Source organism: Dermacentor variabilis, chromosome 9 (genome assembly GCF_050947875.1).
Source record: "Dermacentor variabilis isolate Ectoservices chromosome 9, ASM5094787v1, whole genome shotgun sequence".
Taxonomy (NCBI): domain Eukaryota; kingdom Metazoa; phylum Arthropoda; class Arachnida; order Ixodida; family Ixodidae; genus Dermacentor; species Dermacentor variabilis.
Window position 1 is genome coordinate 18,209,920 of NC_134576.1, and position 27,517 is coordinate 18,237,436.

Sequence of the window (27,517 nt, forward strand, 5' to 3'; positions counted from 1 at the left end):
CGAATCCCAGGTAGTTCGCAGAAGGAATCACTTTGATTTTCGTTGTACCAAGAAAACACGCCAGATCAAAGTGCACTTCCTTCTTTTTGGGTCTAAATAAAATCACTATTGCTTTAGACGTATCGATAGTCGGCGAGTTGCTCATACTCCAGGCATGCAGTTTCGCGAGTACGTTAATTGGTCTTGTTTGAATTTCCGATAAATCTGATCCAATAAAAAAAAACTACTATCATCAGCATATGCTACAAGTTGAGTACGGTCGTCTATTTTTACTGCGTCATAATAGACAAAAAAGTAGAGGCTCTAGGATGCTTTCTTGTTGTACTCCGCTGTCTAGGGATCGAAAGATTGATTTGTAGTTATTCAGTTGTACCTGCTGCTGGGGATGACTCAAGTAGCTTTGCATAAACGTAAAAAATGCTCCACGGATTTTTCATGCTCGAGATTTTTTATAAGTGTCGTATGGTTAATCCGATTAACTGCTTTTAAATAGTCGATAAATATTCCAAGTACGTAAAGTTGACACTCGAAATCGGTTATGATTTATTTTTGAAGTAAAGCGGTCTCCGAAGAACGTTTTTACTAAAACTAATTTGAACGGCGTTATGATGTTATCACGACACAAAAGATACTCATTCGTATGTATATCAACAATTTAACGGCTTTAGAAAAAATGGGTAGTATAGAAATAGGCCCGCAGTCTGATGCATTATTTCTGTCGCCGCCTTTGATAATAACTAACTTTAGCAACTTGTAGCTGTCTCGCGAAATCTCCAGAAGAAAAGATAAGAGTGATCAGATGTGTTAGGTCTGGGGCAGTAATATCAAGCACGTGTTCGATAGGTCGAATTTGTAGATAACCAGGGTTGGCGCAGTTGCCATTTCCGAGGAATAAGAACACTGCTACAACTTCTGATTGGGAGACGGGAAACAGATACACAGATTGACGTGTTCTCGAATGCATAAATTCCTTGCAGATAGTATGATGCACACTGCTTGAGAGAGCGGCAAACATCTTTTTTTTTAAAAAAAGGACAGATAGCTTACGGCCAATAAAAGTATCGTTATCTAATTTGATGCGTGGGACCAGTTCTTTTTTTGAAAAACTTTTTACAAAAAAATACAGCCTTTTAAACACATGCTCCAGTTTTTTAGATACTTAGTGATTAAATAAATTTTGAAGGTATCGTTCCCTTTGCCTGCTTCAAAAAGCCATTTGTTTTATTCCGGCGTTTCTTAAACGCTTGTAATCGACGGCGCTTTTCTTTTTTTTTTTTTGCTAAGGAACCTTTGAAACACTGCATTTTTATCACTGATAGCTTTCAAGCATTCCGATATAAGCCACGGCTTTCTTGCCTTAGGGTGACGGGTCCTTGTGGCGGAAGGGAAACTTACGATCAAGCCTCTTTTAATTTCGTCCATTTGTAGTTCATACGCGCAAGTAGCGTTTTCGCTGCCATAGATGCAACGCTAGCCAGTAAATAATAAAACTGACCGAAAACGCTGCAAAGTTTCCTGGTTTCCGTTACGGCATCTGACAGAAGTTTCTTGTTTCTTTTTGCAGTCTAGTTTGTTAAAGCATTGTATTATGTATATGGGCAAATAGTCACTAATTTGTGATCCGAGAACTGCTTTGCAGTGGTAAGTCATGTCTTCACTTTTTGTCAGTCACTTTTTGCAGTGTTAAGTCACGTCTTCAATTTCTTTTTCGTTGAAAAGCTTGAGGCTTCTTGTCATCTCTCGATGCTGATTTCTAAGTTCTCTTTCGAGAGCCGAGCGCGTCTTGGCTTCTTCAAGGAGTCACATGCTTTCCTCTGCACAGTACACGTAGGCGGGGCTCCTCTAAAGGGGAGAGGGCCGCTGTGCACGCCGTTGACACGCCGGCTGACGCACGGCCTTGACATGTGATTGACAGACGGCCGTGTTAGTGGCCTTATGCACAGCACTCCTTTATCCTCAATTCTGCCCCTTCGCCGCTGACACACCTTCGCTCGTTGCCGCACCCACCCGCCTTACGCTCTCTCCCCTTTAGAAGAACCCCACCTTTATATAAAATGGCGAGGAAAGCATATGCCGTCTTAAAGAAGACAAGTCCACTTGTCGAAATGTGGGCTTTTGCTTTCGCCTCGTTCTCGTTTTGCTCATCGTCTTGAATATCGATCTCCCTACTTCCCCTGTTTTTTCTGGATTTCTACCGACGGAAGATGAAGGAGCAAGGTAAGCGCCCTCTGGTTTCCTTGTCACGTAGCACTAATTGGAAACAGTGACTACAAGTACACTCAAGAACACCTCCCACCAGGCACCACAAATTAGCTTTCAGAGCGGTGCCACAACACACACATTTCGAGACTTCATTTCCAAAGCACCACAACTTTCAGCTTTATTTCGCATTTCCTTGTTTACAGCAAAAGCAAATGTAAGGGCAGGAACAAAAAGCTGCACAATGGCAGCTTGACGAGCTTCCTGTCCCCTTTCTTTGACGAATGGTTGCAGCATATTCACAAATAGAATGTGTTACATATGCACAAAACGAATTCATAGTATACATGCATCCATATCCACATCAGCACATACATAACTTGCATACATATATATTCACATACGTATCTACACCAACCCAGAATCTATACATATGTGCATCTTGTTACGTTTCGCCTACGACGCGCGGTTTAGCCGGCGCGACTGCAACAAAGCGGCAGACATTTTGGCCCGTTCGGCGTCGCCGCTACGCCTCCCCGCCAAGCGCGTCCAGGCATGTTCCGATGCCACGTGTCTTCATGTGCGTGTGTGAGTGTATGTGCATATGGTGCCCGACCGGCGGCGACACGACAGTAGGGGTCACCTTCTCCTCCTTGTGCCCGACCGGCGGCGATACGACAGTAGGAGTCACCTTCTCCTCCCCATTGTGCCCGACCGGCGGCGATACGACAGTGTGAGTCACCTTCTCCGGCGACACGACAGTATGCGTCACCTTATCCCATTGTACAGTCACGTGCTCGTCTATTGAGGGGTTCCTTCTTGCCCTCAACTGCGAGAGTATAAAAACAGCTGCCCCCGGACGCCAAAGGAGGGCTCCGATTTCTTCTGTTGAGTAAAGTGCTCTCCCGTCTCTCTACTTCGGTCAACCTGACCGCCAACTCTTTGCGATGTTAAAATAAACAAGTTGTTTTGTTGTTACCAGTCGACTCATGCTTTGCCGGGACCTTCGGATGCTTCCAGTTGTACCCCAGGCCGCCAGGCCAACGCTACCCTTGGGGCTTGCGACCCAGGTGCAACAACGGGCGTCAGCGCCGAGTTCCCAACAACTCGTACCAGCGGTCCGACCACGACAACTGTCTGCCAGCGGTGAGATCGCGACAACGGAGGCCAGCAGCGAAGAGATGCAGTTGACTGTATGCTGAGCAGCTCAACGACGATCCGGGAGCAGTGCAACGAGCCCTGTGTGATGACTGGTTGCCTGCAGCGGAACGACTGCGCTGAACTCTTGGCTGCGAGGTTTGGTGAGTGCGGGACTTTCTTCTTCTGAGCTTTGCCAGGCTTTTGTTAGTGTCAGAAACAGAGCTGGTAGTTGTGGTTGTCGTTGCTGCCGGGTTAGTTTGCGGCAAGACAATAATAGGCAGTAGAGAAAGCAGCATTCAGAGCAGCCATGGATTTGAAGTCGTTGCGCAAACCGAAATTGTTGGAGCTTGCAAGAGAGTTGGGTCTGGATGTCTCGGACAAACTCAGAAAAGCAGAACTGCTAAAGGCTATTCTTGAGTTAGAAGCTGAGGATGACGAGCTGTCGGAATGCCTTGAGACCATTGAGGAGAGGGAGACTGCAAAAAGACAGGAGAGCGAACTTAAAGAACAAAAAGAGCGAGAGCAACAAGAGAAAAAAGAAGAGCGCGACCGTCAACACGCGTTGGAAATGAAGCGTCTCGAGATTGAGATGGAACGCGCTCGTAATGGAAGTCAGGCACACGGTGCAGGAGAACGAGTATTGTTCAAAATGACTGACCTGATGCGGCCATTTAAGCTTGGAGAGGACATTGGTTTGTTCCTGGTTAACTTCGAGCGAACGTGCGAGAAGCAGGGGTTCTCTCGGGAAACGTGGCCACAGCGCTTGCTCACTTTGTTACCCGGCGAGGCGGCCGACGTAGTCGCTCGCTTGAATAGAGAGGAGGCAGAGGATTTCGACAAAGTGAAATCGAGTCTGCTAAAAAAGTACAGGCTGTCAGCGGAGGCTTTCCGTCGGAAGTTTCAGGAAAATGAGAAAGGCAAAAGTGAGTCATATACGGAGTTTGCGTACAAGCTTATGTCAAACATGCAGGAGTGGCTCAAAGAAGAGAAAGCGTTCGGTGACCACGATAAAGTTCTGCAGTGCTTCGGGCTAGAGCAGTTTTATAGTCGGTTACCGGAGAACGTGCGGTACTGGGTCTTGGATAGGCCAGACGTTTGTACGGTGGCTAAAGCCGCTGAGCTAGCCGAGGAGTTTGTGACGCGTCGGGCTCGCGGAGCTAAGGACGGTCAAAAGGGTGAATTTGGCTCGAAGTTTGAGAGGCCGAAGTTCACGCCCATGAGATTAAAGGGGGACACGCGTAGTGCGGATGCGAGTGAAAGCAGTCCGACAGAACGTAAGGAGACGGCGGCAGCCAAACGCAGAAAGCGGTTCGAGATGAGGCGAGCGCGCGTTTGTTATACGTGCCAGAAGCCGGGTCACTTTTCGGCGCAGTGTCCGGAAACAACACCAAAAGTTGTGTTTTTTTCATTATGCAGCACTGACGAGAACATGAAGCTTCTCGAGCCTTACATGCGAGACCTCCTCGTGAACGGGAAAGAGTGCCGAGTGCTTCGCGATTCCGCAGCTACGATGGATGTAGTTCACCCGTCTTACGTAGAACCCCATATGTTCACGGGCGAGTGCGCATGGATCAAGCAAGCCGTGGAAGCTCATAGCGTGTGTCTGCCGGTAGCAAAAGTGCTTATCGAAGGACCTTTCGGAGCGCTTGAGACGGAGGCCGCAGTGTCATCTATGCTGCCCCCCCAGTACCCGTACCTATTTTCAAACAGGTCCGATCACCTCCTGCGCGAGAAGGGGCTTTTGTTTGGTGAGGCTAGCGTTCAGGCCCTAACCAGATCGAAGGTTCGGGAGCTCGCTGCAAAGGCGGTAGTTGCGGGGCCGACGTTATCAAACAATGAGAAAGGGTCAGAGGCGCAGCAAGCCGATATTCAGAGCACGCCCGAACTGAATAAACTTGAGTCTGTAACGTTAAAGGCACCAGATACCGGAGAGGAAAATCCCGATGCGGGAAAGTTAGAAAAGCTATCTGCAGATTTGCTCATCGCGCCTACGTCAGACGGACTTGATAGGTTGCTAAAAGTCAGCCGGTCGGCTTTGATAGCCGAGCAAAAGAAGGATGGTAGCCTAGAAAACATACGCTGCAATGTCAAGGAAGGTATCGCCAGGAAAAATGCGCGTTTTGTGGGAAGAGGTGGAGTCCTGTACCGGAAGTATCTAGACCGCAGAGGAGTGGAGTTCGATCAGCTGATCGTTCCTCAATGCTATCGTCAGGATCTGTTGCGCTTGACGCATGGGGGTTCGTGGTCCGGACACCTTGGAGTTAAGAAAACTAAGGACCGTCTCTTGCAAGAGTACTATTGGCCAGGGTGTTTTCGGGACGCAGACCATTTCGTAAGGTCATGTGACACCTGTCAGCGGGTGGGCAAACCAGGGGACAAATCGAGGGCGCCGTTGAGATTGGTACCTATCATTACGGAGCCTTTTAGACGGCTCGTTATTGATACAGTGGGACCTCTGCCGGTAACAGCCACGGGGTACAGACACATTTTGACTGTGATCTGCCCAGCGACAAAGTTCCCTGAAGCAGTGCCGCTTAAAGAACTCAGCTCAGTTGAGATAGTCAATGCACTACTGTCCATATTTGCGCGAGTTGGTTTTCTTGCGGAAATCCAATCAGATCAGGGCACAGTGTTTACTAGCGCTTTGACGACAACTTTTCTCGAAAGGTGTGGGGTAAAGCTGTTACACAGCTCAGTGTACCACCCACAGTCGAATTCCGTTGAGAAGCTCCACTCCGTCATGAAGCGCGTGTTGAGAGCATTGTGTTTTGAACATCAAACTGACTGGGAGCTGTGTCTGCCTGGGGTGATGTTTGCATTAAGGACCGCGCCGCATGCAGCTACGGGGTTTTCGCCAGCTGAGCTGGTGTACGGTCGCTCGCTTCGGTCTCCGCTTCGCATGCTTCGAGAATCGTGGGAAGGCAGGGGCGACGACCCAGTCGTGGTGGAGTACGTGCTTAAGCTCCTCGAACGCTTAAGAAGGGCACAGGAGTTGTCAGGTGAAGCAATGGCAAAGGCCCAGCAGAGGGCCAAGGTTTATTATGATCGGACCGCCAGGGCCCGTCGTTTTGAGGTGGGCGATGAGGTCATGATATTGCGCACATCGCTAAACAACAAACTAGGCGTGCAGTGGGAGGGCCCAGCACGAATTGTTCAGAAACTGTCGGACGTTAACTACGTGGTAAGTCTGCCAGGAAAGCGGAAAGCACAGCAAGTTTACCACTGTAATCTGCTCAAACCTTATAGACAAAGGGAAGCAGTGGTGTGCATGATGGTAAACGTTCCTGAAGAGCTCCCGGTCGAGCTTCCGGGACTAGGCTCAGTGACGAACAGGGAAGACACCGGTCAAGTCATTAGTGACTTAGTCAGTGGAGCATCGCTGTCGCCTGAGCAGAAAACCGAACTACACCAGCTCTTACAAGAGTTTCAAGGTCTGTTCTCTGAGAGGCCTGGTAGGACTTCTGTCCTTACTCATGATATAGAACTTACCTCCCCAGAGCCAGTACGATCCAAGGCGTATCGGGTGTCACCCCGCCAGAGCGATATTATGGAGGCTGAGGTAAAGAAAATGCTACAGCTCGGTGTTATTGAGGCAGGTGAGAGTGATTATACCTCCCCTTTGATTTTAGTTGAGGTACCGGGCAAGGAACCTCGTCCTTGCGTCGACTACCGCAGGCTTAATTCCATCACTAAGGATCAAATTTATCCGATCCCTAACATCGAGGAGCGCCTTGAGAAAGTTAGTCGCGCTCAGTTTATTTCCACCCTAGATCTTGTCAGGGGTTATTGGCAGGTTCCACTTACAGAAGAGGCTAGTAGGTATGCGGCGTTCATTTCCCCAATGGGAACATTCCGTCCTAAAGTGTTGAGTTTTGGTTTGAAGAACGCGCCATACTGTTTTTCAAGCCTCATGGATAAAGTGTTGCGGGGACAGCAAGAATTCGCTTTACCGTATCTAGACGACGTAGCGATATTCTCCGCATCCTGCTCTGAGCATATGGCACACTTGCGGGCAGTGCTAACCCGCCTGCGCGAAGCGGGCTTGACAGTCAAGGCTCCTAAGTGCCAGTTAGCACAGGCCGAGGTTGTCTACCTCGGTCACGTGATTGGTCAGGGTCGTCGCCGCCCCTCTGAAATAAAGGTGGCCGCTGTGCGAGACTTCCCGCAACCACGCACGAAGACCGATATTCGGTCGTTCTTAGGTGTCGCCGGCTACTATCAGAGGTACATTCCCAGGTACTCTGATATCGCGGCTCCCCTGACGGATGCTCTAAGAAAAACAGAGCCCCAAACAGTCGTCTGGGACGAGACAAAGGAAAGAGCTTTTAGCGCCCTAAAGAGTGCCCTAACAAGCCAGCCTGTGCTACGATCGCCAGACTATACAAAAGGGTTCGTTGTTCAGTGCGATGCTAGTGAGCGAGGCATGGGCGTTGTACTGTGCCAACGGGAAAATGGAGAAGTAGAACACCCCGTCCTGTATGCTAGTCGTAAGCTGACCAGTCGTGAGCAGGCGTATAGCGCCTCCGAGAAAGAGTGTGCGTGTCTCGTGTGGGCCGTTCAGAAATTGTCATGCTATCTAGCCGGCTCGAGGTTTATCATTGAGACGGATCACTGCCCTCTCCAATGGCTGCAGACCATCTCTCCCAAAAATGGCCGCCTCCTGCGCTGGAGCCTCGCTTTGCAACAATATTCCTTTGAGGTGCGTTACAAAAAGGGGAGTCTCAACGGTAACGCCGATGGCTTAAGTCGAAGCCCCTAACGTAGGAATCAGCCTCAAAATTGTTTGTTACTGATGTTTTTCTTCCTGAGGCAGGATTTTTAACATATTGTTTTTGTTTAGTGTTTCAAAGTGATGACATGCTTTCTAGTGCAATTTTCCAATTTGTGGACGCGTTCTGAGTGCTGCTAGACTACTGTAAGGAACTAGGCAGTGGTATAAAAGGGGAAAGAGCCTGGCAGGGCTTAGTGAGGGTTGTGCCGTGCTTGCTGACTGAGCGGTTGAGTTTCAGCGTAGTTCAAACGCTTGCCGGGAAGCGCATTTACATTCGCTCGCCTGTGCAGCCGGTCGACTGCAGCGCCGCCCCCGCGGCACCAGAGGGAACTATATATCTAGGTAACTTTTCGCCCTAGGGGAGTCTAGGTCCCTAGTTGTTGTGTAAAAAACGCGCCTAGCTCCTGAAACGCCCTAGTCCCCATGCGCGCGCCACGGGGCCCATAGAAATATGCGCTAGCGCAGGGTTTGTGCCAACTCGCCGGAGCAACAGGGTGGGACTTTCATTGCGCGTGCACGCAAGCAGCGCGACCACGAACGAAGCGATACCAAGGTGGAACAGCGGATTTTACGGCAATCGAAGCTGTGTGTGCGTGTGTGGGTGGGTGGTGTGTTTGTGACGCGCTTGGTGTGTGCAAAGAGCAATTTAGTTGCGCGTGTGACGAATGTGTATGCGCAAATAGCACGACCACGAACGAAGATGAAACATCGCGTTTTGGCGTGCGCAAACAGCAATCGAGTTGCGTGTGTGACGCGTTCGTTCGCGCAAACAGCACGACCACGAACGAAGCGATGCAAGGTGGAACAGCGCGTTGCACAATCGAGTTGTGTGTGTGCGTGCGTGTGTGTGACGCGTTTGTGATGCGCAAAGAGCACGACGACGATCGTCTTCTAAAACTGCGCCAGAGCAAACCGATTGTTGAGTACTACATACGTACTGCGCGGGCGTTAAAACTAGAGAAACACGGGATTGCGACGCGACCAGCCGCAGTGTATAGGACTGTACGTACGTTTTTGTAATGTGGTCAATCTTAAAAGGACGATGGCATTTCTGCACCGGCGGAGAAGTGGGAAATCGTGATTAAATTTGGCCGATCATTGTCAAAAGCAAAGGCTTACCCTTAATTAGGGGTTATCCCCTACCTTCTACTGAAACTGCAGCCTCCAGTAGTCTCCCTGCACTTTTGTAGTCCTGACACCATACGACGATACCCTCTGACGTGGGGCCCAGACTACTGGAGAGCTGGTTGATCAAGCTTGCACTTAACCTTTTGTTCTTTGATTATGCTACAGTGCTAGAGCGTAGTTTCTTGCTATTAGTAAACAGGCAAGACAACAAAGCATTGCTACTCTACTTTTGTTGTGGCTCTTCAGTCAATGACACTAGAGAATAGAGATCCAAGCCAAGTGGCAAATTGTGTTTAGTCAGTCTTGAACACCCTTAACTCAATGTTTTATATGCCTGTGTGGTTGATACCTTGTCTAGTGGAACTTCTTGCCATCCCCAAAATGTGCATAGCACCAGAGGTATAGTTTGACAGCTGTAAGAAGTGCAATTAAGGGAGTGCAGTACCTGTATTGCAGCTTTACACCGGCTAAGATATTGAAGCTTGGGAGTATGTTCATATTTCTCGTCTATAGTGTGGCAAGAACTTGTAATCCGCCCTCAAGTTCTGCTGGAGCACAAGCTACTGTTGCTCTTTTGTGCAGCTAGTGTCAGCAGACAAGCTTGCAGTATTGCTAGGTAGAAAAGCACTTAGGCTTCACGACCATCCAAGTCATAAATGAATAAGTGCATGGCTAGAAGTTGTAAATTGCAAGAAACAGTTCAAATGCCATTCAGCATAGTTGCGCTATTGCAATGTATCCTTCGGAGCATTGTACGAGCCATGGTAGTTCCCACATTATGTTGAAGTGCCACACCAGTGACATATGATAATGATGCTAGCGTGATCCAGTGTGGCTGTACTTTAATGTATAAAAACTTTTCATGTGTTTTAGATTATATTTAGTGCAGTATCTGAAAGTTTATGCGCAGAAGATGATAGCTGACCTTACAGCCATGTTTTTTATACAGTCCTTCACTTTCCATCAACTTCAGCAAATCATTGAAGCCCCAAAATAACACATGTAGTATTGGTACTCAGATTGAACAGTTTCAGTTCTATGTCTATGTTTCAGAGAACTGGACCAAACTTGAAGAATGAAAATTTAGCTACCTATTGATGCTGTAGCTTTAGGCTCTGCAGGAACCATTTACCTGCAGCACCCAACTTATCCCGCATTTGACGGATCATGATAGATGTGTGAAGAAGCAAGAGTGTTATGCAGAACAGTTTTCAAGAGGTAATGAACCTCTCCCATATAAATCATAAATAACTGGAAGGTTTCTCCTAAGGAAATGTTCGTGCTCTGCACTGTAACATTGACAAGTACCTCCCTAAGATAAGGTGATAAAGAGAGCTGGTTTTATGAATCTGTTGTATTTCCACAATTTTGACATGGCATAAGTGAGGCCCAAGGCATAAATGGTACTGCGTGCTGCACTTATTGTACAGATCAATAGTAGCCAATCAATAGCCGTTTTATTGAAGATGCAAACTGGATCATATCCTAGGGCCAATTCACTGTCAATGAAAACTGTTATACTGGCTTCCTGCACTGTTTATTGATCATGGACTTCTTTTTGAAGTGCGATTGAAGTCCCTCAATATCTTAAACTATGAATTGCAACTGGGAGAATGTGTCCATTCATTAGGACCACACTTTTTGTCTTTAGCTCTCATCATTGTAAACAGCTTCATAATGAGAGGAACCTCAGACAAAATGCTTTTTTTCCTGGCATCCTTCTTCTGCCTTTTTTGTAAGCACAAACTATGGACATGTAAACAAGGTAATCTTGCATTTACCCTGCCTACAAGTGCCTCTTTTGACATTCATGCCTGTATTGCCTTTTCAGTGCCACTGAACCACTGAACAGTAATGACGAAAGCATTGTGCGGAAATATGCAAGGTGATCAGGAAATGTAAAATGAGTCATACCCCCGATTGTAGCAAACTGTTGCAGAGAAAACCCATGCACGTTTCTCAGAAAGTCTTCACAAACCTATCACATGCTTCAGACTGCTCCTGTGATTCAGATGTCTGCGATAACACGTAAAAGTAGGTTCTCACGGGCACATCTATTCTCTAGTTCATGAAGTCTTCATTCCAGAGAGCCTCACCATGCCGCAACACGAACCCCCGTATTCATAAATGCATCTTAACTTGAAGCCCATGCTTGACTCGATTTAAATGACGCCTGTCATGAACACACCAAACGAAACGCAATGAGCATCTTGGGCGCGTTCACACCATGCATCATTTATATCAAGTCAAGCATGAGCTTCAATATGTATTGCTGAATACGGCGGTAAGACTTGATAAAGTTTGCTATTATTTATTTGTCCAATGTTTCAGTTTTCTCATCAAGAATATCTAGCTTTTTCTGAATGCTACCAATTTTTGCTTCATTCTCCTTTTCACCACATGTGCTTCATGGCAATCTCTTTCTCCTTTCCCATGCTGTTGGCCAATGTGCAAGTGTTGTCTATGCACTAGACAGTTACGATGTGGTCAGCAGGCTTTGAATTTCTCTTTGCTTTTGTGATCAAGTCTGCCTGACCATTAGATTACTGTATACAATGAAAACAAAGCCTTTTTTTTTCATGAAATGGGCAAGCACTTGCATCTCTTGCAAAGGATCTTTCAGTAAAGTTTTTCGTTCCTGCAATCACACTGAACATGCACGTCCATCATAATTTTTATGTATCTAAAACGCACCGCCAGAAAGAGTAACAAAAAGGAGCTATATTTTCAGATAGCACTTGTGGCTAAGAAAGCAACCCAAGACCAATTATGGATGGTCTCCATTTTTTTTTCAACATGTAAAGAGCATTGTGCACACACCTCTCAAGCATAAAGGCAGCACGTATGAGCCATGATGCCTCAATAGCTCCCATGTCTGATCACCCAAAAGAAGGCAGGCCAAACATAAAATTTGTTTTTTGGAAATTCCGTTTATTATAGCTAAAATTTTATCTTGAAAACACAAAAAGTAGTCTTCATTTCAAGACCGTGCAACCTCTGGCTGTATATTGCAGAGCATGAAAACATGAAAATATACTAAATTGAAATAGCAACAGCAAAGAAACATTGGCTTCCATCTTCTGCAATGCAGAAGAGAGTGACACTGTACACGGTAATCCAAAGTATGGACCCAACTTGGTCGTAGCATACATGCTCTGTGCTGATGTAACTTTAATTAGAAGTGAAGTGTGGCATCCACTACTCGCCTGTGTCATCAAAGGCCATTTCATGTTGCCACACATTCTTTATCTGCTACCTGAAAAGATTACATTACACCATGAAGATGACAAAGCTCACATGCATTAAAGGAAAATTGGTTGGCTATCTTGTCTCCCACACAACTCCGCCAAATACATGCAATTAGTGTAAGTATGCTAGTTCCTTGCACTGTTTCCCATAACATCTTTGTTGAAGGTATTGGGTAACAATATCTCAATCACTTCACAAACTGTGGAGATTATTGTTAATTTTTAAAGCAAACAGCTTTATTTGCCTCTTGACAGCACATGGCATAATTTGTTCAATGTAAAAGGTTGAAGCAATTCATCGGCATGTGCTTCACAATGTGCCTTGCAAAGATTCCTCATTAACAAATATACTGTTTCGAGAGTTTTCATTTCAGTTTGCTGACACAATGACAAGAGACAGGAGGGAAGCTATGAAGCTGCTTGTCTCTCCACACCAAAAGCCAGCACCTATAGACTCTGCTAAAGATGTACTTCTCAAAATCTGGCTACTCCTTGACCAATCCGTGCAAAAATGTTAAATACGTGAGTCAGAAGTTATGTCAATCAGGCTGCTGCCACTCAAAGGGCAAAGCTCCTTGAAACAGCAAAGCCCAAAAAACAAGGAAATAAGAGCATGTGCGAACGTTTCATGCTTTATAATGTAGAATAAAGATTTCACCAACGCCAGGAATGACACGCATTAGTGCCAGCGGGAACATCGTCTTGAGAATGGCTCCTTGATTTGGATTACATATTTCAACTAACAATTCTGCTGTATTGATTTACAGGTTGTATTTATGAAATCAGCAGCAATTCTGCTCGTACAGTTTGAGAAATATGCCAAAATTGATGCATGGTTCTTTCACATAAGAATTTGAAGGACAAATTCTAGGAAGCGTTACAAAGGCAGAAACAGTGTTCGAAGGTGTCAGAATGAGGGCCATGAAATGAGGTCCTTGACTAACCGAACAGTGCCGCTGCTGCAGACATTTTAAGCATGAAATGCTTTTAGCTCCTGTTGTCAGCCACCTTCAATGAACCAAAAGCCAGAGCCATTATCCTGGCACTCAAACCAGCTCATCCGGGCAAACAGTCAAGACTGCAATACATATGCTAGTTACTTCCCAAACATGTTAAAAAATATTGCTTTTGAGTTCTAAATATTTGCTCACAATATCACTCAAGCTGTAACTTCTAGTATGCTGAAGTTTTATTTGTCACTTCTAATAGCAACGTTCAGAGGCAGATACAAGGCACTGTACACTTGTCATTTTTTGGCACTGAGACACAGTTGCTTGTGCTCTTTTCAATGCCAGCAGTCCGCGAGGTCCACGGCGCATATGGTGGACCGAGACGAGACTTGCAATGGGGTTCTGTCTTTGACAGGGAACTTGCTTCCATATGGACCAGTGTACAGTTGCGTGATGCGGGGGGGGGGGGGGGGGTGGGGTGTGCCATTGCGAATGTGCGCTACACCCATTTTAAGATTGTGGCTAGTAACATCTACAATCAATCTGCTTTGTCGGCAGCCATTTCATGCTTACATCTATTCTCGATTACAGGAGAGCCAGTATTTTTTATTGTCACCAGAACAGCCTGAAAATGCTCATACAAAATTCTCCAAAGAGTGCAAGCGCTTCCGAGCTTTTTTAGTCTGTACATTCCAGCTATCTGAAATGAATCCAAGAAAGTAGTGGATGTTAAGGATATGATCATAGAGCTATGGCATATTACTTCGAGGTAGATGAAGTGGTACACGAAGGTGTCCTGTGTATTCTATTTCAGTGATAACATCATAGTGAACTGTTGGATAGGAGAGATGCCGCGCTAGTGCGGCCAGCATCAAGTGCAATCAAAACGTGGTTTTGCTGTTGTTCAAAGCAGATATTGCATTCACCCTACAGCAGAAAGGAAACGAAGCAACACCTTCAAGAAGGCAGTCCCCAAACAGCGAAAAAAAAGAAAAAAGGTTGGAGGACACTTAAGCTGCGCCTTTAAGAGTGGAACACGATAGCATTAAAAGATCCCTGGCTGCTTCTCACGCTTCCGGGCAACTGCAGCTTGTGCTTCTGTAATGTTTCCCTTGAAATGCTGGTGGCAAACGCTATGCGCGAAGGCGAGCTTTCTGGGGCATGCCACTCCTAAGACATACCTGAAATGGCAGCTGGAAAAGGGGTTTGTGTTTGAGTTTCCGCGCAACAGAATGATGTTTTCTCGCATATTCAAATTACAATCCAACGCTATCATGTCTCAAAGTTGTGTGCAAGCCATACTTTATGAAATTTTGACACATTATACTTTGAGAATTTTAATTAGTTCAGTAACGCCTATATGCCACGTGGAGGGCCTGCACGAATCAGGATGCATGGTTCGGGATAAATTTTCTCATATGGAAAAGGTCGCCAACACCACTGCTGGATTTTCAGCGACACGGGGCCCTGAACGCTATGGCTGTTAATACCATTGTGAATCAGTTCCAGGCCAACAGCACATGTGCCATGCACAAAAAAAATAAATAAAAGTAGATGCACGTGGGCACTTCCCAAAATTTTTTTACAAGAAAGGCAGAGGAAAAACCTTCGCTGCTAAGGCATCAGATGAGTAATGTGTAAAACATGCAATATAAAGCTTAATTTTACACCCGACAACGATTACATTGTAACGAAGATTGGAGACAAGAGTCTTGCAAGATATACGCTTCTCTTTAATGGCGGGCCAGAACAAGAGCGTGCAGCTTACGCACTTCATCGTCTTTAGTGGCACCGACCTTTGCGTGCGCCGTCCTGCGGTGCGGGAGCCCCACATCTTTGTGTCAATTGCCTCCCATGAGAAGAGCGACCGTCTCGGTTCAAAAAGCTCTTTCAGCTACATAAGAAATGGAGCTCCTCAGGTGCATCTCAGCATTCAGGTATGCGTATAGTAGGGTTTCATGCGCACTACACGAACAACTTCAGCGGGAGGACGACGACGTAGTGAACTGGGCTCAGAACTGCAGGGGACCACTTCGTAGGTCACGTCACTGAGGCGGCGTGTAACCTTGTAGGGACCAAAATGCTAGCGGATCAACTTTTCTGAGAGTCCATGGTGGCGGACGGGCGTCCAGACCCACACGCAGCCGCCGGTATTGTAATGGATGTCGCAACGACCCTGGTTGTATCGAAGGGTGGCGGTATGCTGTTGGCTCCGGATACGATGCCGAGCAGGCTGGCGTGCCTCTTCGGCTCTTTGTACGAACTCTTCTACGTGTTCGCTGGTCGGGCTATTATCAGCCATAGGTAGCATGGCGTCAAGTGTTGACCTGACGTGGCGCCTACACAAGTTCGAACAGCGTAAGCTATGTAGTCTCCTGTACAGCAGCGTTATACCCGAAAGTCACATAGGGTAAGATCGCGTCCCACCTCTTGTGCTCTACGTCGACATACGTGGAGAGCATATCAGCCAGTGTTCTGTTCAGACGTTCCATTAATCCATTGGTTTGAGGGTGATATGCAGTGTTCTTGCGGTGAGAGCTATGCGTCAGCTGGAGAACATCCTGCATAAGTTCCGCTGTAAATGCTGTAACGCGGTCAGTGATGAGAACAGACGGTGCACCATGTCGTAGGACGATGCGGCGTACAAAGAACTTGGCCACTTCATATAAATTTACTTGCGAAATAGCTTCGGTTTCGGCGTACCGGGTTAAGTAGTCGGTAGCGACGACTATCCATCTGTTGCGCAAAGAGGTCACTGGGAATGGCCCAAGTAGATCCATTCCTATTTGTTGGAACGGTGCTTGAGGAAGGTCCACAGGATGGAGAAAGCCAGTCGGTTTAACTGGTGCTTTCTTGCGGCACTGACAATCATGGCAGGTCTTCATGTACCGTTGCACAGAAGAATATGGCCGGGGCCAGTAATATTTCTGTCGTATCCTTGCCTAAAGTCTTGGCGAATCCCAGGTGTCCCGCGCATGGCTCATGATGGCAGGCTCGCAAAATGTTGTGGCGTAGCGCCGACGGCACGACAAGGAGGTACGTATTGGGGCCGCTTCCGCAGTTTTTCCTGTAAAGGACGTTGTTGTGCAAGTAGTATGATGATAAGCCGCACATGAGCAAGCAGGGTAAAACACCTTCAACTCCTTGGAGGTGTTTGATCCACGGCAGCAGCTCAGCGTCAGCGTGCTGGTGCTCAACCATCTTTATGGCGTCGATAACGGCGACAAATGGCAAGTCATGGTCAGGGTCCAATGAAGTCGTAGGGAGTGGTGCACGTGACAAACAGTCGGCGTCACTGTGCTTCCTGCCAGATCGGTAGACAACTGTAATATCATACTCTTGTAAGTGAGGGCTCCAATGGGCTAGTTTGCCTGAAGGATCCTTGAGGTTGGCAAGCCAGCACAGGGCGTGGTTGACCGCTCACAGCGTTAAAGGGTCTACCGTACAAGTAGGGTCGGAATTTACCAATTGCCCACACAACCGTTAAGCATTCTTTTTCAGTGGTTGAGTAGTTTTTCTCAGACTTGGTGAGACTGCGGCTTGCATAAGCAACGGGTCGTTCCGCACCAGCTTGCCACTGCACAAGCACCGAGACTCTCATTGCTGGCATCAGTATGGATTTCAGTGTCAGCGTCTTCGTTGAAATGAGCAAGTATCGGGGCCTCTTGCAAACGCTTGCGCATTTCATTGAACGATTGCTGCTGCTCGTCCGCCCAAATGAAAGGCGCATCGTCGCATGTAAGCCCTGTTAGAGGCTCAGCAATTCTCGAGAAGCCCTTGACGAAGCGCCCATAATATGCGCACAAACTAAGGAAGCGTTGGACAGCCTTCTTGTCTGTGAGTGGTGAAAACTCAGCGACGGCAGCTAACTTGTCGGGGTCTGGTCGGACGCCTTGAGGACCAACGACATGGCCAAAAAATTTGAGCTCTTGGAACCCGAAGTAGCGTTTTTCAGGCTTGATGGTGAGGCTGGCAGTATGGATCGCAGGACACCCTCGAGTCATGCGAGATGTTCGTCAAACGTGCTCGAGAACACAACGACATTGTTTAAGTATACGACGCAGGTTTGCCATTTGAGTTCAGCAAGCACGGTATCCATCGTCCGCTGAAAGGTGGCAGGTGCGGAACAGAGACCGAAGGGGAGAATTTTGAACTCATACAGCCTATCAGGTGTCACAAATGCTGTTTTTTCACGATCCTGTTCATCAACTTCGATTAGCCAATATCCTGATTTAAGATCCAACAAAGAAAGAAACTTGGCATGTTGTAGACGATCCGATGCGTCGTCGATGCGTGGCAATGAATAAACATCACGCTTGGTGACACGGTTCAACTTTCTGTAATCTTCACAGAAGCATAGTGTGTTGTTTTTCTTTCTAACACTACAGGGGAGGCCCACGGGCTGGTGGATGGCTGGATCACGTCGTCTTGGAGCATCTCTGTAAGGATGCTGACGGACAGGACATGCAGACTCGTCCGTAATAATGCGGTGTTTTGTGATACACTTGCGCCGCACTTTGTATGACGTTGAAAAACAGTCCACAAATTCATTCGCGAGACTCAGTAGACGGTCTTTCTGATGGTCTGACAGAGCGGCGTTAACGTGAATCCGTTCTTTTAGGCTGGGGAACCCAGACTGCTGAGACGATGCGGTTTCCAATGTGGCAATGTCAGTAACGTTAGTGATTTTGTGAAGAAATGAGCTCAGTTCGGCCATGTTGTTCCTCGCGGTACATGCCGATAATCGTTGCTAAAGTTTGTTAGCAAAACCACTGAACATTTGTTTTGCACCTGAAGAAGCCCTCTGGCTATACAAATGTGGCGCTCAAGAAGCAGGGGCATGTTTGCCTCAGCAATTCCTTCGGCGGCGTCCTCCATGTCGCATTGGACAAGGGTAAGCATGCTGCTCTTGGGTCGCAACGTGATGTGATCGTCAGTTACGCGAAGCGCGATGTCACGGTCGTTGTCATTACTGTTCGCTATGGTTTGCGTAGTAGTGAAGCTGACTCTAGACTCTTGCAGGTCGATGATGGACCGTTCGCCTGAAGGAAATCCATGCCGAGTATAAGGTCCTTTGAACATTCAGGAAGATTGACGAAGTCGCCGATGTACGTGAAGCTCCGAACGTTGACTCGTGCCGTGCACCGGCCCATTGGAGTTATGAGATGACCTCCTGCAGTACAAATCTGAGTTTCGGTCCATTGCGTCGAAACTTTGTTCAGTATACGCGCGAGATTCTGGCTCATAACAGACGTGTCCGCACCCGTTTCGATTAACGCCATGACCTCGTGGTCATCTGTGGTAACTGGTACGGAACTACACTGCTTTCTTTGCGTCTCAATTACGTCATATCGTGGTTCTTGCAGTGGAGGATCTTCAGCGTTCGCAACATCAGCGACCTCTTCCTCCACAGGTCGTTGGACTCGGTTTTCCCGGGAGGCTGGGCTGAGTGAGCGACATCTCGTTGCTCTCAGCTTGAATAGGGGGCTGGAAGACCTGTTTCGGGCGGGTGACGGTGACCGGGGTTCACGGAATCGTGGGGCAAAGCAAACGAGGTATGCGTCAATCTCCAGGGCGCATTCACCATTGCACGGGCACGGCGCATTCAGTGAAAATTCACGGAGCCCAGCTCATTGGTAGGGACACGCCCTGTAGAGGTGATCGGCTTCACCGCAATGAAAACACAAGGGCCTCCGGTCTGCGGAGCGCCATACGTCGCTCTTGTGGGGTGGGTGTGTTTCAGCCATGAATGGCGTGCAACGAGGCGAGTGTCTTGTTCAACGGCGCGCACACCAAGAAGGTCCAGGACGTCGCTCACATCGCGAAAAATCGGGGACAACGAACTTCGTGCAGCTTCTGTATACGACATGCGAGGTTGTGGCTGCCGTACCTTGTGCTGTGGTGTCTCGCTTCGCTCTGGGACTTGGACTGCCTGCCTGATTTCCTCCCGGACGACCTCAGACAGAGCAGGTCGCTGTACCGATGCTGGAGCCACCTGAAGCTTTTGAAGCTCCTCTCGAACGATAAGCCTAAGGAGCTCCCACAAGGGATTAATATTGTCCAGGGATATAGCGAGAGAATCACGCGATAGGGTCGACACGTCGCGGTTCTGCCTTGTTCGCTGCTGCAGTGCCTTTTCCATCGATATGGCTTCCGCGAGAAACTCTGCAACAATATTTGGTGGGTTGCGTATTAGGGCACCGAATAACTCTTGCTCGACACTGCGTATCAAATTCCTTAGCTTCTTTTCTTCTGGCATGGACGGATCTGCGTGTCGGAAAAGTCGGCACATACCTTTGAGAAACATTGCGACGCTTTCGTTCGGCCTCTGTACTCTCGCCTGCATTGCAGATTCAGCTCGCTCCTTGCGATCGAAGCTGGCGTATGTGCTGATTAGCTGCCGTCGGAATTCGTCCCATGTCGATAGGGCCCTGCCTCACGGTTCTCAAACCAGGTCCGTGCATAGTCCTCGAGGGCAAAGTAGGTGTTGCGTAGTTTGCGCTCTGTAGTCCAGACGTTGAATTCTGCGACACGCTCAAAGTGATCGAGCCAGTCCTCTACATCCTCAAAGGTGTCCCCATGGAAGGACGTGGGGATTCGTGGCTGGTTGAGGACGACCTCGGTCGGGGCGGTCGATGAAGAAGGTGGAACCAATGTATTCATCCTTCTGACTTGATTGCGTAGAGGCTCGTGCTCAGGTGGCAGTCCTTGAAGTCGACAGCTTTCCGTACCTGCACGGGAGTCAGCTTGACCGGACTTCGTACTGGGCTTGTAGACGGCGTTCGATCTGCGAGTGGTAGCACGTACCCCACACCTCCGCCGAAAAATGTAACGTAGATTGGAGACAGAGTCTTGCAAAATGTATGCTTCTCTTTAATGGTGGGGCAGAACAAGAGCGTGCAGCTTACGCACTTTATTATCTTTCGTGACGCCGACCTTTGCACGCGCTGTTCTGCAGTGCAGGAGCCCCACACCTTTGTGTCAATATGCACAAATTGCACGCAGAATTGACGTCGACTTGGGGTGAAGGTCGCTTTCCGAGTTCTGCCTGGTGTTGTCTACAGGCAACAAACGCATTGGTGAAGAAGCTTACACAAACATTTTTCGTTGTCCTTCACTGTCTTTAGTCTCTGTGTATTTTATACATATCCACCAAACCTAAATGTTTTCCTTAGGGTTTTTCATGTTTCATCCCTAACAGTTAGTGCCCATTACAGTGTTAAAGATGTTTGCATGTTTTTTTCTTCTACGCACAGCACTTAAAGAAGAGCCATCCTGTCAGCCACCTAGGTCTACTCCTTTTGCTCAACTACATTTTTTAGCCCAATGATGAGAAAGACTTCTCTAGCGTACCTGAAGGTCATGAAGAAGTAGAACAGGATTACCGGCTGCGCGAGATATTTGAAGACATACTAATGATTTTTTTTCAGACAAGATTCAAAACATGTTACAAATTTATTAGCTTTCTTTTACCATTTTTTATAAGGCTATTGAGTAAAACTATCTTCATCCTCAATTACTGACTGAATTCATCTTTGATAGCAGCAACATTCTTGTATCATATAGCGTGTGTTGATGTTGGGCAGTCCTTCCACAATAACAGCCTTTAGGGAGTTTTTATCTATGTGTAGCTGTTCGTTATTCTCCTTCCCAGTAACCCCCACCATACATAGTGGCATGCAGATTGAAGTATTTGGAACTAGGGATACTACATCGAGGTTGATGTGGCTTCAGAAATTTACCACCGGACACTCGCGAGCCATGCAGATGTTGTGGAAGCAAATAAATTATATAGGGTGGTGCCTAATGACATTGTGCCCAAAAAGCTTTACTATGTCACCTGGGGCTGCTTGGCTAAGGCCATAATTGGCTTTTGAGGGTTCTCACTCGTATCACCCCCTACCTCCTGGAGGAACTCAACCACTTGAATGGCACCTTGCCACAGGCATCAGTTATTTTTTGTCACAGATGATAATTAGACACGATTGCTTGTCTCACCCTGAAAACAATGTGGTTCGTGACATTTCGAGAAGGTGGTGATCTCCAAGTTACTGTGGTCAGTGTGTAAGGCGACTAGCACAACATAAAGTTCCATCTCGTGCATCAGGCAGAATGCTGCTATTTCCAAATAAATTTGCTAAATAGGTCACAGAGGTGATTGTGAAGCTGAAGTCGAGTGCTTAGACAGATTGAGAATGTTAATGGTTGTGGAGATTCAAAGCCGCATCCTCAAATACTTTGCGCAGCTTGCATGACAATGTTGAAACTGGAGCCTGTGTCCTGTGCACTAATATTTCACTGTTTTGTATGGCTGCTTTTATAGAAGACGAAAGCCAAACTTCTCCAGGTTTAAGACTGGTTTTACGACAGCTATGACAGAGCCAACTCCTTGGTGCATGCTTATGGTGACGAAGCCATCAGGAGCACTCCACACTTTTATGGATTACACAAAAACTGAACAAGCAAGCCCTATGAGCCAATTCCTGCAGTAGACCATACCCTTCAGATACTACAAGTCACAGCTTGGTGTATGAAAAATTGATGCCCAAATTCAGGGTTTTGGCAAATCCCTCAAAATTACAGAAAGTTCTTGACCACCTTTACAGCACCGTTCCGTTGGTTTCGCTTTAACTGCTCATGCGATTTGGTATCTGGTGTGCCCCAGATCAAACACAATGGTATATGAATGATATTCATCCAGAACTTATATGTGTTGCTTGTCATATGGTAGAGGTTATCAGTTGGTGCTCAACTAAACATGAACACAACGAACTCTGCAGTACATTTGAGGGCACCCACTGTGCAAGAGCTGCCATCCACAAAGAGAAATGTAAGTTTGGCATCACAATAACATCCTACTTGGGGCACATGAACGAAAACAAGCTCAAAGCTGTCACAGACATGCCAAGACCATCCTCCAGAAATACTGCTGCTAATGGGCATGACCACCTATCTAGGTTTATTCGCTCCTAACATGCAAACACTACACCCATTGTCCAGCATGCTGTTTTCAAAGCATGGTTTGTCTGGAACCCACACAGGTTCCAGAATTCTCAAAATGGAAAGAAATACTTTCTTCAGATCCAGTGCTTGGCTGGTGCTCCTCAAAATGAGAGACCAGCTGCTAATCACAGCTGATGCTTTGTGCTGTGGTCTAGTTGCAGTGCTCAGCCAAAAGCAAGACGATGGGCAACATGTTACTAGATACGCCTCAAGATATTTTGCAGAGACAGAATGCCTGGCTATGCCCAGATATAGAAAGAAGTGCTTTCTTTCTTGCAAGCTCGAGATAAATTCTATAAATGGGGCAACAATCTGTTTCCCAATCTATAAAATGAGCACATGATTGATGCATTATGAGGCATAATGTACATCTTAGGCAAAGACTTTCCCGCAGCTGATACACTGTGAAGTTCTCATGTGAAGGAGAATAACAGGCACCACAAGGGCCTACCAAGATTGAAGACTATGCATGCTGCCTCTCCCCACCTTCTTTACAACAATTGAAGAAAGAACAAGTGCTAGATTAATGCTGCTGCCAACTTTGCATTTTCACTCGAAAGAGCTGGACAAGGTGTTGCAAACTCTGAAAGAATTCTGGCTTTACAAGGACAATGTAGTCCAAGACGTTGATATTTTGGCAATAAAACCATCGCGCCCAAGAAGCTACAGGAGCTTACCCACCCAGCACTTCTCACTTGAAGGCCACTTTGAAATAAAAAAATGCCTATCAAGATGACAAAGTGCTGCATCATAAATACATACAAACAGCAAATGTCTTCAAGTCATGTCGTACATGCTAGCACCACAGGGCTAAGAGAAGGGTGACACTCCTGCAATTGGGATTCCGAGAAAAGCTGTTACAGAAGTTCACTATGGACATATTTTCTATTGGAGGGGTGTGGTGGCTCATCGTCACAAAATACTAGTAAGGGTATCCTGAGCTAGTACTGGCTAGTTTGACAGGACCTGTGGTTGCGACTCAATGCCTCTTTGTTTTCACAAGGCGTGCAATAGTGTAGTGGTCGTGAACCGCAACAAACTGTAGCTTCCAAAAGGGCGCAGCTCGCTGTTTGCAGAATTCATAAGAATTCCAACAAATGGCGTGCAGTCCACGCTACCAACAGCGCAATGATCTCACAGAAGCCACCATAAACTTATCCAAGAACTCCCTTGAGACGTCAGGTGATGCCTACAAGACACACGATTATAGACTGAGCCTTCTGAAAAATAGCTCCTCGCTAGTGCAAATGCTTACGAGCCAAAGGCTTAGGACTACACTTCCAGCTACTGCAAACAGCTTCTTTCCACAACTCCCGGACCCGAGGAAAATGAAAGTGCATGAGCAAAAGTGCAAGCAGAAACAGAAAACTTACTCTGATGTTGGGCATGGCATACAAGATCTACCCAATTTGTATCCAGACATTAATGTCCGAGTAGTTGACCTGGAAAATGCAGGCACACTTCAGCAGCCAGGAGATAAGCCCAGGTGATAGTGGATAGACACGGACAAAAAGACCATTCATCTCAAACAGGACACAACGAGTGCCACTGCCTCTGGCTGCATAATCAAGCGTTCGATGAAAGTTCGGCTGGTCAGGCATGGAAACGAAAAAAAAAACGTGATCTAAGAAATAATAGTCACACGACTATTATTTGCCGAGCATGCGCAGGAACATAGTCACAAGATTGACTGGGACAATGCCACTGTTGTTGCCAAAGAAAAGAACATGTCATCCTGGCGGCTGCTAGAATTGCTAATCGTTCAATTGACGCCAGCTACGATGAACCGGACACCAGGGACTATGCCTGCCATTTACACATGTTCATTACGTCACATGCTGGCTACATAAGTGACGACGATTTCCTGTCCTACTCAGTGAACAAGGAACCCGTGTGTCGTTCCAAAACGTCGGGTTATACATCAGACTTGGTCAGTGACCGTGAACCCCCCTTCATGCCTCTGGCTAGGGGAGATGAACACAAGCAGCCACACGACTGTACCGAAGAGGTTCCGTTTTGTAGAGATCCTGGGCATCAACACCATAGAAGTGGACAATGCATAACACCAGCTAAGCAGTAAGCAACATGACCCTTTTTATACAGGGAAGGACGTGCTACAAAGATGCTCGTACTACTGTAACGCTAATGTGCATGCTTGTAGAAAATGATCACAATAAAAAACTCACCTCTTGCCTTGTGCTCAATGTTGAGGCTACCATTCTGAATCACAATTACTTTATCCCACCTAGCTAACAGTTTGTCAAATCTGAACGAGGTTTTAATAAGACTCTTGTCTCAACTACCCGAAACGCCAGTCTGTGTAGTAGTGTTACACAGTGTTGGGTTCAAATCTGCCATAATCATGAATCCGAATGAACTTGCCCACATTTCAGTTATTCTGCAAAAGTATTTGGGATCACTTCGTTGCTTCTGTATGCACTGCGGCAATCACAGCTGTGAAACACATTTAGGTCGTACTGAAGATGTCAAAGACCATATAACATATGTGCTGAAAGGAGCAATGACAACTTACGACATTGACAGATGCCATTCAGATGAGTGTTGCTGTGCCAGTCGAAATTGCTGCTTTGACAATGGCTAAACTTGAGACAGAATACCATGAGGCAAAGTGAAAAGAGAACAAAGGTGCATTTTTCAGCTACATCACCTCATTGCTCCAATGCCCATGCATTTGATAATTCATTCATACAATGCGACGGCCTAGGCAAAGCCACGTTTGGATGAACCAATGTCTGCTTTTAAACATCACAAAATTCCACTTTTTCACGCACTAACGAACAATTGGCAGGTTTGAGGATTTACGAGTGTCAAGAAATAGTGAATCTGTCATTCATGTGTTTACACTTTGTCTCATTATCTTCGTATGATCAAGTGTATGCTTGAAAGCGCAGACACTACACTGCTGGCCTGCTAGCTAAACGCACTTTCAAGTGGCAGCTGGTGATAGAAATCTTCGAGCATTTGTCTATAAAAACGCTCGCGTAGATTTCGCGGTATGCTCATGCGCTTTCAGTGCAACGCACTGCGTGACACCTGCCTGTCAGGCCGAGCAGGAGAGCGCCAAGGGACGAAACACCAAATTGTTCATTTGGCACTGTAAATACGTATGTCTCTATTATAGTGTGCCTGTATATACACTTCGACGACGGCAATGATGCCACCGCTTGCAAAGTCGGCCAATTTAAAGAATGTGTCACAGCGTTCGCTTTCCATGTGTACAATCTAACACGGCGAGTCTCTTTTTTCATGCGGAAGCAGCCTTCTGGATCTAAAAACATTGATATCGCGAGCGCAACAGAACAAACGGGCGGTAGTGCGCATGAGGTTAAAATCGTAGTCCGCAAAATATGGGCTATAAATAACGGCTCAAACACGTTACAAATGGGTGCTTTAAGGCGTGCAGTGCATTTAAAGCGCACTTTCAGCGAGGACTTCAGGCGGCGTGAATAATGATGCCTAAGCATGCATAAATAACAAAAAAATTATGTACGTCCCAGATGAGTTGAAAGTGGTCGCGAACAGCTACCTTACCTGTCTATGTGAATGACAGGTGCAGCCTCTGAGCTTCTATACGATTCATATTCGGTATTCTATTGGGTACAAGAAAGAGTTATTACGAGGAAATATAAGGAACAGCTGGGGATAACCAAAAAAGCTGAGATGTACCATTGAAGCTCCCATGCTACGCTCACATCCAATTGACAGGAAGCCGCCATGGCACATTTTGACTACCGGAAATAGGTGGCGCTTAGAGCCTTAGAATTAGAGTTACATAAAGAAATGTTGAAACAGTTTTTCGTTTAAAATATTCTACGTGTTGCTTATTTTAATTGCCAGTTTTCGTTTTCATCCCTTGTCTAGAGAATCGCCAACAAAAAGCACAATTTACAAACTGTTGAGAACCGAAACCGAAACCAGGGCGACGCACTCTTTGCGGGTACAGTTTTATTAACCTTGATCAATGCCTTGATGATAGTGCGCCGAAGCCAGCACATGCGTGCAAAGGCGATGGATGCTACGTTCATGAGAACAATATCTCGACATCGGTCAATGCTGCATAACATAAGCTTGCAGCTGTAGTTTTCACACATTTTTTACACATGGTATGCTTCGGTTCTTTTCGGATTTACTCTCCGACACATTTTAAACTGTGCCACTACGCACATGCCAACATTTCGTCACAATTTCTTTAAAGCGGCATTTAGTTCATCGAGTACACCGACAAAACATGCGTGGAAACGCTTTCGAGCACCTGTCTCAGCAATCCCGCCTCCCTCCGCCCCCCCCTTTTTTTTCCTATACCGCCGCTAATTAATGCACGTATGAGTTAACCTCCACATACAAATCACTCGTGGCGTGTCACTTCAGTCCGAATTAAGTCTGTGCTGTAAACTTACGTACGTACATGTACAGTGCTATACATCGCGGCTAGTCGCGTCGCAATCCCGTGTTTCTCTAGGTTTAACGCCCGTTCAATACCTATGTAGAATCCAACAATCGGTTTGCTCTGGCGCAGTTAGAAGACGATCGTCGTCGTGGTCTTTGCACGCCACAAACGCGCCACGCGCACACACACACACAACTAGATTGCGCAAAACGCGCTGTTCCACGTTGCATCGCTTCGTTCGTGGTCGTGCTGTTTGCGCGAACGAACGCGTCACACACGCAACTCGATTGCTGTTTGCGCACGCCAAAACGCGATGTTCCATCTTCGTTCGTGGTCGTGCTATTTGCGCATACACATTCGTCACACGCGCAACTAAATTGCTCTTTGCACACACCAAGCGCGTCACACACACACAACTTCAATTGCCGTAAAACGCGCCGTTCCACCTTATATCGCTTCGTTCGTGGTCGTGCTGCTTGCGTGCACGCACAATGAACGGCCTACTCTGCTACTCCGGCGAGTTGGCACAAACAATACTACCACTGATACATGCTGATACTACCACATACTATCTGCGCTATGGTATATTTCTATGGGCCCCGCGCGAGCGAGCGCATGGGGACTAGGGCGTTTCAGGAGCTAGGTGCGTTTTTTACACGACACCTAGGGA

At 46.9% G+C, this 27,517-nt stretch overlaps 1 protein-coding gene and 1 long non-coding RNA gene across 2 annotated transcripts in view; one reads left to right on the forward strand and one right to left on the reverse strand.

Moving 5' to 3' along the window:
• The first annotated feature begins 2,083 nt into the window (after window positions 1-2,083).
• LOC142557932 (uncharacterized) overlaps window positions 2,084-27,517 on the forward strand; it is a 152,134-nt gene continuing 126,700 nt past the window's right edge. The window contains exon 1 of the mRNA XM_075670124.1: window positions 2,084-2,217. Coding sequence (XP_075526239.1) covers window positions 2,205-2,217 — 13 coding nt within the window. The 5' untranslated portion in view covers window positions 2,084-2,204. The remainder of the gene's footprint in view (window positions 2,218-27,517) is intronic.
• On the reverse strand, window positions 14,015-26,731 carry LOC142558630 (uncharacterized). Its single transcript, XR_012823059.1, has 4 exons — window positions 25,992-26,731; window positions 24,973-25,042; window positions 23,813-23,881; window positions 14,015-14,136 (listed from the first exon to the last, which is right to left on the reverse strand). It is a non-coding gene; the product is annotated as an uncharacterized LOC142558630 (long non-coding RNA).